At 35.6% G+C, this 12,733-nt stretch overlaps 1 protein-coding gene and 1 non-coding gene across 2 annotated transcripts in view; both read right to left on the bottom strand.

Annotated features, from left to right (window-relative positions):
* Positions 1-115: 115 nt before the first annotated feature.
* Positions 116-12,733, bottom strand: part of TIMM23 (translocase of inner mitochondrial membrane 23) — a 28,279-nt gene continuing 15,661 nt past the window's right edge. Inside the window, exons 5-7 of the mRNA XM_024561439.4 lie at positions 10,582-10,640; positions 8,436-8,546; positions 116-597 (exon numbers count right to left, since the gene is read on the bottom strand). Coding sequence (XP_024417207.1) covers positions 482-597; positions 8,436-8,546; positions 10,582-10,640 — 286 coding nt within the window. The 3' untranslated portion in view covers positions 116-481. The remainder of the gene's footprint in view (positions 598-8,435; positions 8,547-10,581; positions 10,641-12,733) is intronic.
* On the bottom strand, positions 11,103-11,309 carry LOC112305701 (small nucleolar RNA SNORA74). The gene has a single exon (XR_002974856.1). It is a non-coding gene; the product is annotated as a small nucleolar RNA SNORA74 (small nucleolar RNA).

The raw sequence follows: 12,733 nt of genomic DNA, 5'->3' as shown, positions 1-12,733 counted from the left end.
GTTTTAGCCTAGCTGGGGTAGAAAAAAATGCCGAGAGTAAGTTTCACTTTAAACCCAGAAAGATGCTTTTAAATAGACACACCCATTATGTTTACATTGGAGTGGACTTTGGTTCTGTTTTTACCCTTTATTGGGAATGCAGGGCAACATTACAGTTTTTGATCATCAAAGGAACAAACATGGTGATATGGTATTGATAAGAAGGAACCAAATGATGGGAGTAAGCAGTTTTCCGTTCAGCAGGTAGGAAAGAGAACAGGCGCAAGATCTTCAAAGAGAACCATATTACTCAGTCACCAAAGGGTTTTGGCTTCAATTCTAAAGGCTGGAAGGAGACCAGTCTGGTCAACAATCTTCATCACAGCAAATCGGTATCTGCACAATTTTTCAACCTAATTGTAGGTATAAGAGAACTCTACATTAACTCAAATTGATCTGGATAACTACTAAAGTGTCCTCCATTTGCAGGCTGGCAAAATCTTCAGAGTGACTGTTGAAGCAAGGAGCCTTTCATGTGTTCCCAGTTATTATATAGTGCATAGAGGCTAGTAAGTGTTAGTCCTGCTAGACCACCTCGTGCTACCCCTCGAAGACCACCTGAGAGAGAAAAAAATAAGATTTGTATTGCATAGTGTCCTAACATCAGTGGATTAAAAATAAGAGTATCGGAATTGAGACATAACCATTCATTTTTATAAATACTCTGTCCCAAACAGGAGAGTAAAAATTTTAAAAGAAATACAAGAAACCAATCAGGAGACAAAGTCCCTAAAAGACTTGTTTAATATACATACTGTATTTTATATTTATAATAAGATCTTTAACTTCAGCATTAACAGTTTGACTTTTCTCAATCAGACTTGTTCTTAATAATACTATTATAAAAGATCTTAGGCTTATTACCATTGAAGTCCCAGCCAGATCAGTAATTTCTTGCTAGTCCTAACAGTTTAGACCTAAAGCAATATATAAACAAGGCCACGGCCTCTTTGGAAACAGTATTAACCTTTGGACTCTACAGGCTGTCAAAATATTAACTTGGAAGACTCAAGTAGTGGTGATAAGATGATTATAATGAAGCTTTGAGTTAGTGCTGATGAAGTACCAACTCTCTCGTTCCACCTTCCCACACTGATGTGTCAGACAATATTCTATTACAAATATTGAGCAATGAGGCTCTTGGCATCGTTGCACTAGTTAAAAAACATTTACGGATTAACAATAAATGTTCTGTTTAAAATGCAGAAACAAAACTGTTCCAACCAATTAACTACAGATACTACCTAAATCTGCTAAGACAAATGGGGGTACTCAAACTTTTAATAAATACTTGATCTCTTACAAACAGATAGGGACCATAAACTTCAGGTAGCCTATACTGTACCTATGGAGTATCTGTTTTAAGTTGTTTTGGGAAAGCAAAGGGAATGCAGCTGTGGTCCAGTGATTACCTACCAGAGAGAGGTAGGAGACATTAAATTCTGTGAAATTCAGTGATGTTGCCCAGTTCAATTCAAGCCAATCATTTCTGCAATGACACCTTGCCAGATGGCTTCAGCTGACAGATTAAAGGGCTACTCCTTCCAAGAGCCTCTGAAGTCTGAAGAGTTCTGATAGCTAACCTGCTTAGGTTTCCACTATGAAATGCCCTATTTATCTCTCTCAAACAGATCCATACAGAAACTGCTTACATCATCTCTAAATAGATGTCAAATATGTGTGTGTGTGGTGGGATCAGAAACATCAAAAATATTCAAATAGGAGGTATCTCCTTGAAGTCCAGATCTTTGTATCATCTTGGTTAAGACTAGACATTACAGTTGAATTTGCAACTGTATTCAGTGTGTGTGAAATAATATTTAAAACAATCAGTTCAGTTTAATAAGGATCTACCTTGTATTTTTGACCTGATAGGTCAATAAAAAAGAAAATGAACTATAATTAGACTTAACTCTTAAAATAGAAAAGAACTACAAAGTGCAGAATAAAAGCTAAGCTATCTGTAAGAACATCACTATGGCTCAGTTAATAGACCTAACTTTTCTGAGTGTAATAAGCAAACAAGTTATAAAAATTTAATACTCTAATTTGTTCTGATTCAACCCAAAACAAAAGTTAAGATGGCCTCACTGTTTATTAGTTGAAAAATGATGGAAGGCATATAACTGAAAACAGTAAGTTGCAGATACTATTTCCTGGGACCAAACATTTAGACTTATTCCCTTGGACCTTTAGTAAATTAAAAACCACAGGGCTCAACAACAACAACAACAACAAACAAACAAACCAACAACAAAAAAACCACAGGGCTCTGAAGTCTGTCTACTGGTTTGGAAATAGCCAAACTGTTTCTGCCAGTTTTCATACTAGTTTTCAGCAATCAAATAAGCCTCCCTGGGAACAGTAAGGCTTTCAAATACTTTGACCAAAATGAAACAGTTCACAACAAGCTCGAGACCTGTGTTTCAGTTTTACTTTCTATCTTTTGGATCCTTACACAACTCTCCTGGAAAGGGCAAATATCACCTCTTAAGTTTGGGGAAATGAGGTTCAAATTATTTAAATGCCTTTTGTGAGGCAGAGAGGTTAGTGGCAGACCTTACACAACGATCTGCCAATTTCTTCAGAGCAGGAATTGGCAAATTTTTCTTAAAGTGGCCAGAAAATAAGTATTTTAGGCTTTGAGGGATCAAGGGCTATTATGAAGCACTTCCATAAGATTTAAAATTTTAACTTTAAAAAATGTAAAACATAGGGAATGGACAGACATCTCGCAAAGAGGAACTGGTGGCCCCTGCTTTACAGGATTAGCCTAATCTACACAGGGATGGCTATTAAACACCATTCACATCTTTTTGCACTATTGAACTTAAATTTTTGTTAAATTTATTTTTAAAAATTATGGTAAAACACACCTAACATGATATTTAACATTTTAAGTATGCAGATCAGTAGCATTAAGTACATTGGCACTACTGTGTTACCATCATCACCATCCATCTCCAGGGAACCTTCATCTTGCAAAGTATCTCCCCACTCCCCTTCCCAGGCTAATGCTTAATTTAAGTTTTATTATGTTGATAAATATTACTCATTTTACTTTTATCAAAGTAGTCCAAGACAAATCTTGTCAAAGACAAAAAATCTTGTCAAAATCAAGATTTTTGTGATGCACAACAGTCTGGTGTGCTCCCCATCCTCACCCTAATTCCCAGTTCCCTAATTCTTTGTTCTTTACCTTTATGATTTTAAAGAACATGATTACCTTGCTATTTCTTGATTTTTCAATGTTAGAGGTTGTCTTTTGACTTCCTACTATGAAAACCGTTAAGTCTTAAGTTGTACAAATGTGCTCACCGCAGAAAGGAAGTAACTGGTTACCTCATTTACATGTCTATAAAGGGAAGAGAGGTCACTTTTGTTGTATAAACAAAGAAACTGAAATTCAGACAAGTTACTGTCTTGTTCACACAAATGTTTAGTGATCTAGTGCTAGGCAAACCTGTCTGACTCCAAAGCCCATTGTCTCTTTCACCACAAAAGTGAGAAAGGAACAATCAAATATCTTGAAAGGAGTAATAAGTTGAGCTGGGCCTTAAGGATGGACTGGATTTCAAATTTATCTGTTTGGTCATATGATATGTACAAGGAAGGTATGGGAGAAATGTTTGGAAACATAGATTAGGACCAGAGCATGGAAGACTAAGGTGAGAAGTTTAAATTTAGGTTGAAAGGCAGTGTGTCGTCACTGTCGTCCAAAGGTTTTTGGACAGGGAATATTAGAATTAGAATCTACCTTGAGAAAGATTAAGCCAGAAATAGTGAGCAGCTAAAATGGAATTGAGGACAAAGCCTAAAGTCAAAATGATCAATGAAAAATACTGCTAGAGAAGTCCAGGTTTTGTGATAAGGGCCTCACCTCAGAGAATAGGTGATAAACTTCGCAATGGATGAAAAGAGGGGACAACGACAAAAAGGTAAAAATCAAAGGTGACTGAGTCACTAGAAGGCTGTTTCCTGCTTCCTTGTTTTTTCTTTACTTTGTTACAGTGGTAGCAATGTGTGACTTTGAACAGCATGGTGGCTAAATTTGCTGTGCTTCCCTCACCACAGTCCCATCCATCTCTTCCTTGCAATAATCCCAGTTCTTCCATGCAAGACTAAACACACTAAAATACTATCTGTTGTTTTTGACTCCCTACATTACTGTGTCCTTTTAGTACTATTTTTCACCAGATCCTTACTCTTTTTGGTGGTGGTTTTTCTGTAGGTAATAGGGAGTGTCCCAGACCCTCTTTGAGAATCTTACAGAAGATCTAGAGGGTTTTTCAACCCTGAGTGAACATCTGCTGGTATAAACTTTGTATTCAAGGAAAAGGGTGAAAGTTTAATTCTTTGGAAGTTATAATACACAATATAAGGCTTATGAATAAATAGAAATGCCAGTACTTAGGAGGTAAGATTAACTGATGCCCTGTTAAGCCAAATTCTTTACTGTGGCCTATGAAGCTCTATCTTTTCCATGATTTAGTTCCTTGCAAGTTTTTTGGCTCCGGATTCTACTACTCTTCCTAATGCCTTTGATTCCCACTTTAGGGCCTTTGATTGTGCTATTACCCTTATCTAAGTCACTCCCTCCAGATTCATATCACACATTCCCTCATCTGTTGGTGTTTGTTCAAATATCACCTTCTCCTTGAAGACAGTCTCAAATGTCTTGGCACAGAGTTTTGCATGTATGCCTTAGTTTGCTATAGAATAAACTGCTGAATGTTAGAGATTACTTGAGCAAAGAATCTACATATTTCAAATATTAATAACTAATGCCAAATTGCCCTTCAAAGCACTTATCTTTTGCCAATATTAAATGTCATCTACCATCACCTTAATTAATTAAGCTAGTTGGTTAAAAAATATTATCTTAATGTCTTATTTTGCTTTTCCCTGGTTGCCTGTGAGACTGAACAGCTTCTATCATTTAGCAATCATTTGTATTTTTTTGTCATATCCTAACTCCATTTTTTAGTGGGTTGTTGGTTTAAGTGACTTGTTGAAATGTTTTATATATTATGACAGCCGTCTGCCTAATTTATATGTTATATGCATTTTTACTTACTAGAAGAATGTTGATGCTAGCAATAGAAATAAAGAAGTCATCAAAAGGCTCCTTTTTACATACAGAATTTATTTTTGAAAGCCTTGCACTCATGGATAAATATTACCTATTAACAATAACACCAATGACAATCACTTAATTTGATAACTTGGATTTGTATATCTTGTTACTTTTACTTAGTTTGCTTTTATAAGATGACTTTCTTATGGAAGGAATAGGATTAACAGATCAGGGATTTTTTGTGAGTGGGAAGGGGAGCCCATGCCTTGGTTTGAGGCCTTGTTCTGAAGATAAGTGACCAGGTGTCTTAAACATTGCTAAGTTTATAGATGATAGGAAAACTATAGCCGTTCTTGTTCTGGTAGAATACTAGTCATTATTAAACAGACTTTCATACACCATAGGAAATCTAATAGTGACATCTCATGCCTTCTAGGGAATATTTACCTAGTTCATTAAGTAAGCATTAGGCCTAAACTAGAATCGTATCAGAACTATTACTTAAAAACCTTTAGCCTCTTTTTGGTCTGACAACACATTTTCTCATGTGGTATTTTCCTTCATAATTTCTCTTTCTACTAAGCAGCTGGAAAGTACTACTTTTGTACTAAAGTGTCTACATTACATCATAATACTTTCATTCTAAACTCTTTTTAAAAATTTCTATTTTTAAAGAGTACACTGGGGATTGGAATATTTTAGGTCAGTTAGGAATTAGCCATTCCCTAAATGTAAAATTCTTAAAAAAAAAAAAAGATTTTACTTATTTTTGGAAAGAGGAGAAAAGAGAGAGAAAGACAGGGAGAAAAAAACATTGATGTGTGAGAGAAACATCACTTGGTTGCCTCTCGCAAACCCCCACTGGGGATGGGACCTGGCCTGCATGCAACCCAGGTATGTGCCCAGACCGGAAATTGAACCAGTGATCTCTTCAGTTCACAAGCTGGCGCTCAATCTACTGAGCCACACCAGCCAGGTCTAATGTAAAATTATTTGTTTTTTAGTTTTTTCCTTAACAGTTTATAGTGGCTCTAGACTAAGTGCCCAAACTCTTCCAAATCTGAAAGTTGAAGTTACATTTTGTATTCATGTCAAATTCATAATTCTGTGCTTTGTCTTCTTAAGTTTATCCCAAACCAGAAATCAACAAGACTCCAATTTGCCTTTGTTAGGGTGACTTTGATGTTCTGAGCCAGGAACTATGAAGCAATGCTGGATTGTGGTTCAGCAGATTATTTACTTCCTCTGTGTTCCACAACTTAATGGAAACTGCAATCAGCTTAATCACCTGACAGAGTTAATGGATCATCTTTTTCTTTCGCTTTTTCTCTTCTGAGCCAAGGGCTTTCTCTTACATAATTTACGTTGAAGCTGACACAAGCTATTACTGCAAGGAAGTTCTTGACACAGAAAGCAAGGCTCCCATTTCTTTTGATAATATCAATATTTAACCTTTCCTATCTTTTAAATATGCATAATGTCTTAACTTAGATGATAACTTGCATTCCTATACTCAGAACTGCTCCTAACACAGGAAATGCCATAATGGCTTACACTGAGTAAGAAAATAGGGAATGGTGGAGACCCAGCTGGAGCTTCAGTGCCCATCTACTGGGGTAGAAGCAGCTGCCCACTCTGCTCCAGTCATTTGACACCTTTCAATGGAGCTTGGTGTATTCCACTTACTCAAAAGAAGCTGGAATTCCAGATTTTTGTGAAATCTGCTGTTTTTTAAAAATTAAATGGTCATTTAAAACATAGTTTGGGCCGCTCTGACGAGTGTGGCTCTCAGTTGGTTGAGTATTACCCCACGGAGTGAAAAGTCTCTGGTTTGATTCCTGGTTAGGTCCCCAGGCTCCCCAGTAGGGGGTAAACAAGAGGCAGCCTACTGATGTTTCTCTCACACAAATTTGTTTCTAAAAAATAAATCTTAAAAAAAAAAAAGTGCCACCTGAATCATTGCTGGCTGAGTGTCACCTTTGTGCTGCCAATTAAAATTTAAAATTTTTTTGTCTGATCCTATTGACTTTCAATGTGAAAATTATTTTTAGGTTTACAACAAGACTTTTCGATGCCAAGACAACATTTCACGGACATATTCCACTTGGGAGCTCTGTTTGTTGTGTCAACACACCCCATACATGTTGCAAGAAGTTTTGTGAGCTCTTAGGGATAAAATTCCAAATGTAATTTATTTTCAATATAGAAAAGTCTCTCACTCTATGTTAGGAAAACTTGGACTTTATAATCATGTGAGACTTTGTTTCTAGTAAAAATTAAGCAAAAATGTCTATATATGATAGAGGAATTCCTAAAAAAACAGAATTACAGTTAATGAAGTGTCTAATACATAAGAAAGCAATCAAGCAAATAAAAGTGCTTTTCAGAGGCAGGAGTATAGGACTTATGCAGTTTAATTAAACTATTTAAAACTAAAATGTGATGAAAAATTTGGGGCTATCACTGCTTATATGGCATTTTGAAAAACGTCATCTTAATACTGTGCTCATCTATAAAAGTGGGGTGTGATTATCACTTCAAGGTGTATTAAATGAAATTAATTATTTATTATTGAGAGTATAGTCATAATTCAGTAAATGTTTATTATTTATCCATTTTAGAGGAGAATTTGGTTTTGATCTTCATCCAGACCATTCTGATTCCTTAGGGCTTTATTTTTTCAAAATTAAATGGTATTTAGTTTACCAATGTTCATTTGTAACAGTATTGTTTAAGGCAGCCAAAGGTGGAAGCAACCCAAGTGTCCATTGAGAGATGAATGGATAAACAAAATGTGGCATATATGTACAATGGAGTACTATTTGGCCTTAGAAAGGAAACAATCATGACACAACATGGATGAAACTTGAGGACACTGTGCTAAATTAAATAAGCCAGTCACAAAAGGATAAAGACTGCATGATTCCACTTACGGGAGGTACCTAAAGTAGTCAATTTCAGATACAAAGCAAAATAGTGGCTCCCAGGGGCTCAAGGGAGAAGTAGGGAGTTGTTTAATGAGTAGAGTTTCAGTTTTGCAAAACGAAGTTCTGGAGATAGGTTGCACAACAATGTAAATATAACATTACTGAACTGTATACTTAATATATGGTGTAGATGATCAATTTTATGTTATACATATTTTACCAAAACTAAAAAACAAATAAACATACAAACGAAAACCCTAAAATAATCACCAGGTTTCTGAGAACACTAGGTGATACTGGAAAAAAATGCATCAAGTTTCTTTTTGCAAACTATGAATAAAAAGCACACTTCAAGTGTACAAAGAGACAGCTCTCTCTTCGCTATTTCCTACCTGTACATTTATACAACATGCCCGTCATGGTTCCAGCTGCTACTGTATTGAGGTCATCTTCTGCACCTCGTGTTTTCTCAATGATGACACCAAATGCACTATAAAGCAAAGCTATAGGGGAAATGGAACTGATCAGTAGTAATGAAAAAACTGATTGCAAGTCAGTCATCAGACATCAGACAGACATCCTACAGACATCATCCTGTAAGTATTCAAAGGTATATATAAAGAGTGATCAAGATGGCATACTATACTTACTTAAAAAGGAGGATGAGCTAATATGTAAAGCAGGCACATGATTATGACTCTGAATAAGCAAAAATAATGTTTGGAAAGATTCAGAAGAAATATTAATAGTAGCTATTCATGGAAAGTACCACAGAGGAGTCCCAGGAAGAATATCTTTAATTTTCACTTGTATTTTATTTATAATAGCTATACTTTGGATTTAGAAACAAAAAGACATGTATTTCTATTGTAATAAAAATATAACTAAAAAAGAAAAAGGTGAAGTTTGATTCCCGAATGTGTAAAAACTATGAAACTAGTACTATTTAGTTTTAACAAGATCTTCCCCCCTCCCTATGACTCTAAAGATTTCTATTATCCATGAATGCATTAATCTAGCGATTTTCAACCTTTTTCATCTCACGGCACACATAAATGAAAATTCCGCAGCACACCAAAAAATATATTTTTTACTGACCTGACAAAAAAGTGTATAATTTTGATTCATTCACACCAGAGAGCTACTGTTGTGTTGGCTGTCATTTTTAAATTTGACAATCTAAGCGAAAAGAGGTCAGTGCTCCTGACTAAATAGTCAAGTATTGCAAGCTTTAAAAACTTTTGTGGCACACTGGTTGAAAATCGCTGCATTAATCCTTTTCCTTACCTGTTCTCAAAATTGCCACATTTGACTCTTCAACATTATACCAAGATCAGCCTTACAAATACTCTGTGAGTTTTTATAGTTTCATAAAGGCTTTTCTTCCTGTTTCGACTTATTTAACTGAAATTGAACTTGAGTAGAACATTGTGATAAATCACATTGCAAAGGGAACACATAGTGTGACTGGGCATCCCAATGTGTCCAGAACTGAGGGTTTCCTGGTACGTGGGACCTTCAGTGCTAAAACTGAGAAAGTTCCAGGTAGAATAGGATGGGTGATTACTCTAGGTATACAAACAATCAAACAGAGCAAAGGAGGGTGGATGTGTGAGGAGGGTGGCTCTGTGTGGAGGGTGGGGGCAATGGGGAAATGGGCAACATATGGAAGCTGCCATTTACTAGGACTCCAAATGCGAGCCTGACTTCATAGTGTGAAAATGTACTACTTTCAAATTTATAACAAGGCTAGGATATTACTGTGTCAACTAAGGCCTTTTCTGTCTTTCAATAGATGCCTACATTTTCCCCTTACTTAATCTGCCATATTTAAAAGATTTTCAGGCTTTCCACTAAGTTATAAAGAAAACTGTGGAAGTCAGGGCATTAAGTGCCACAAACAAGTAGGTTTATTTTAGGTCATGAATAAAGAGTCAGTAATATAGTAGGAAAGCACTGGGCCCTAAATGTTACTAATAACTTCCCCTTGCTTAGAACTGCAAATGCTTTAAAAAAAAACAAACAAACAAACAAAAACTACAAATGCTTTCATCATCTTGACAAAAGCCCCTACTGAAACTGTGGCAATCAAGTCTGGGAAATCTACTCAGGTAAACAGAGTGCTGAACCAGCCTTAGAAAACAGAGCAAGAGGGCTGGAATTCACCTATTATATTTAACTACAGGGTCTTAACCTTCCTAACATACAAAGCCATTTGCCTAGGACCTACATTATTTGGATTTCATTTTTTTAAAACATGACTTTATTTGGTGTCTTGCATGAACAGGAGAGTATTTAGGGTTTTAAAAGATTTAAAACATTCAGAAATGATATACAAGATGGTATTAGCACCTGGGATTATTTTATGTAGTTTCTGGTCTTTTCTAAGTAGTAGCTATACTGCCGACAAGAGTGGATTTAAACATTATTTTTTAATATACTAGGATTTAAAAATTTTTGGTTTATCAAATTGTTCATGTTATGTGTATATTTGTTCTTTGCATTAATAATTTATTATCAAGAGAAATCTCTACTTACCCAAAGAACCTAGAGTATTAGCCCAAAGTGCCCCTTGCCTGGTCACCATGTTCAAAATCCTACAAGGGCAGAAAGACAAAGAATCTCTATTTAGAATCATTATTTCTCTAGTAATTTGAAAAAGCATACTCGCAGCTATTTAAAAACTATAAACTCAATTCCCAGGTTTGTTCATTAAAAAACTTAGCACCTCCTCAGAATTCAGTAAGGATGACTTTTACTTTATAGAAATATAAATGAAGGTAGGTTAAAATCTCCAATCTTTTTGAGCAACCAGTAAGGAAATTTCTCATAAAATATATAAAATCGTTACATATGTATCAAACACATAAAGGCTTTCAATGACAGCCTGAAATTTATTTTATAAAGAAGTTTATAGAAACTGATCTGTATAAAAAAATGCCATTATAATGAACAAACTAGCTTAGAAGTTGTTTTTTTTGGGGGGGGGGGGAGGATACATTTAGAATATTAAGTAAAATCGAAGCATGGAATATTACAGAAGATAAGGCAGAATTAAAAATAAATACTCAAAGAAAAGGAAAAAGCAAACCAGAATGCATGGAGAAAGCACACTCTCAGGGAAGCACAGTTCTGCCTTGCACCAGTGCCACCTGCCACCAGAACAGTGATGGAGGCAACTGGAAGAAGAAGAGGGGACATTCCTCTTCCAGCAATGTAACACCATCACAGCAATGATTCTGCCTGGACAGCTGACTACTGCTGGAGATTATAGAATTACAGCAACAAACAGAAAAAGAACTAGTTTAATGCTTAATGATAAAAATTTGTATTCTAAAATGTTTATGGAGCAGAATATTATTTCTAATTAATTATTTACTAATGTTATATTTACTATTACATTTTAAGTTTAACACTGCTTTTACATTTGTCACAAGTTTTTAAAACTATGAATTTTAATTACTGTTAATACCACTGCAAATTGGCAAAATTCTTTGGGATATAATTAGGCAATATATCTCCATTTATTGGGCCTTTACCTACCTCTCACTTGAATCATCTCTCTACAACTCTTAAAGGCACAAAGTATAGAAAGCCTAAGCCTTACCTAAGATCACAAAATAGTAAGTAATGAAACAAGGCTTTGAAGCTACATAGATCTATTTAACCTGAAACCCTCCCTTCTTTCCATTTTTAAGTGCTGTCTCCCTATTTAGGAAGAATGATTATATAAAAAATGGTATATAAGGTTTTAAAAATGCAAACTAACTCACCTCTCTATAAAAAATTACTATTACTGTTTTATGAAACAAAGAGTGATGCCCGGACTAGTGTGGCTCAGTGGGTTGGGTATTGTCCTGCAAACTGAAAGGTCACGGTCGCAGTTCAACTCCCGGATGGGGCACATGCCTGGATTGCCTGCCAGGTCCCCAGTTGGGGGTGTGTGAGAGGCAACCAATGTTTCTCTCCCTCCCTTCCTCTCTCTAAAAAGAAATGAAATCTTAAAAAAAAAAAAAAAAAAAAAAGAAAGAAAGAAAGAAAAGAAACCAAGGTCATCTTTTCTAGGAGACCCCCTACCTTCAAATTGATGCTTAATGATACAACACTGGGGATCTGTTTCATAACAATATGGAAGACAAGAAAGAGATGGGACACAATTAGTCTTGGTTGATGGCTGTTGAGGACAGGTTATGGTTCACGGGTGTTCACTGTACTATTCTACTTTTGTGTATGTTCCAAATTCTCCATAATTCAAAAAGAAAAAAATTATTGGTATAAGGGACAAATATTAAGAATATAAATATAAGAACATCCAAGGATCTGGGCTAGTTAAGCAAGGGCAACGATCCACAGAGTAATAGGACTATGAAAAAACTGACATGCCTTCAGGATTCCCAAGGTCTAATTCTAGCAGATACCTGCTGCCATCTGCTGGCTAAGCAACAAATAACAAAGATGGAGTTTTAAGTGTCCTAATACACACACAGCCAAGAGCCACTGAAAAACATATACTGTAATTCCACTCATATAAAATATAAAAACATGCAAAATTAAACAACATATTAAGAAAATATAAACAGGGGCTGGTCATATTTCTTAAATAGGGTGAAGATACACATTATGTACACTTTCTGACTTTTTAAATTGCACTTTCTCTTCTCTGCAATGTCTTACTCCTTTGGAATTATCT

This window comes from Desmodus rotundus, chromosome 4, assembly GCF_022682495.2.
Source record: "Desmodus rotundus isolate HL8 chromosome 4, HLdesRot8A.1, whole genome shotgun sequence".
Lineage (NCBI taxonomy): Eukaryota > Metazoa > Chordata > Mammalia > Chiroptera > Phyllostomidae > Desmodus > Desmodus rotundus.
The sequence above is the reverse complement of the archived record's forward strand: the minus strand, read 5'-3'. Positions and strand labels throughout refer to the sequence as shown.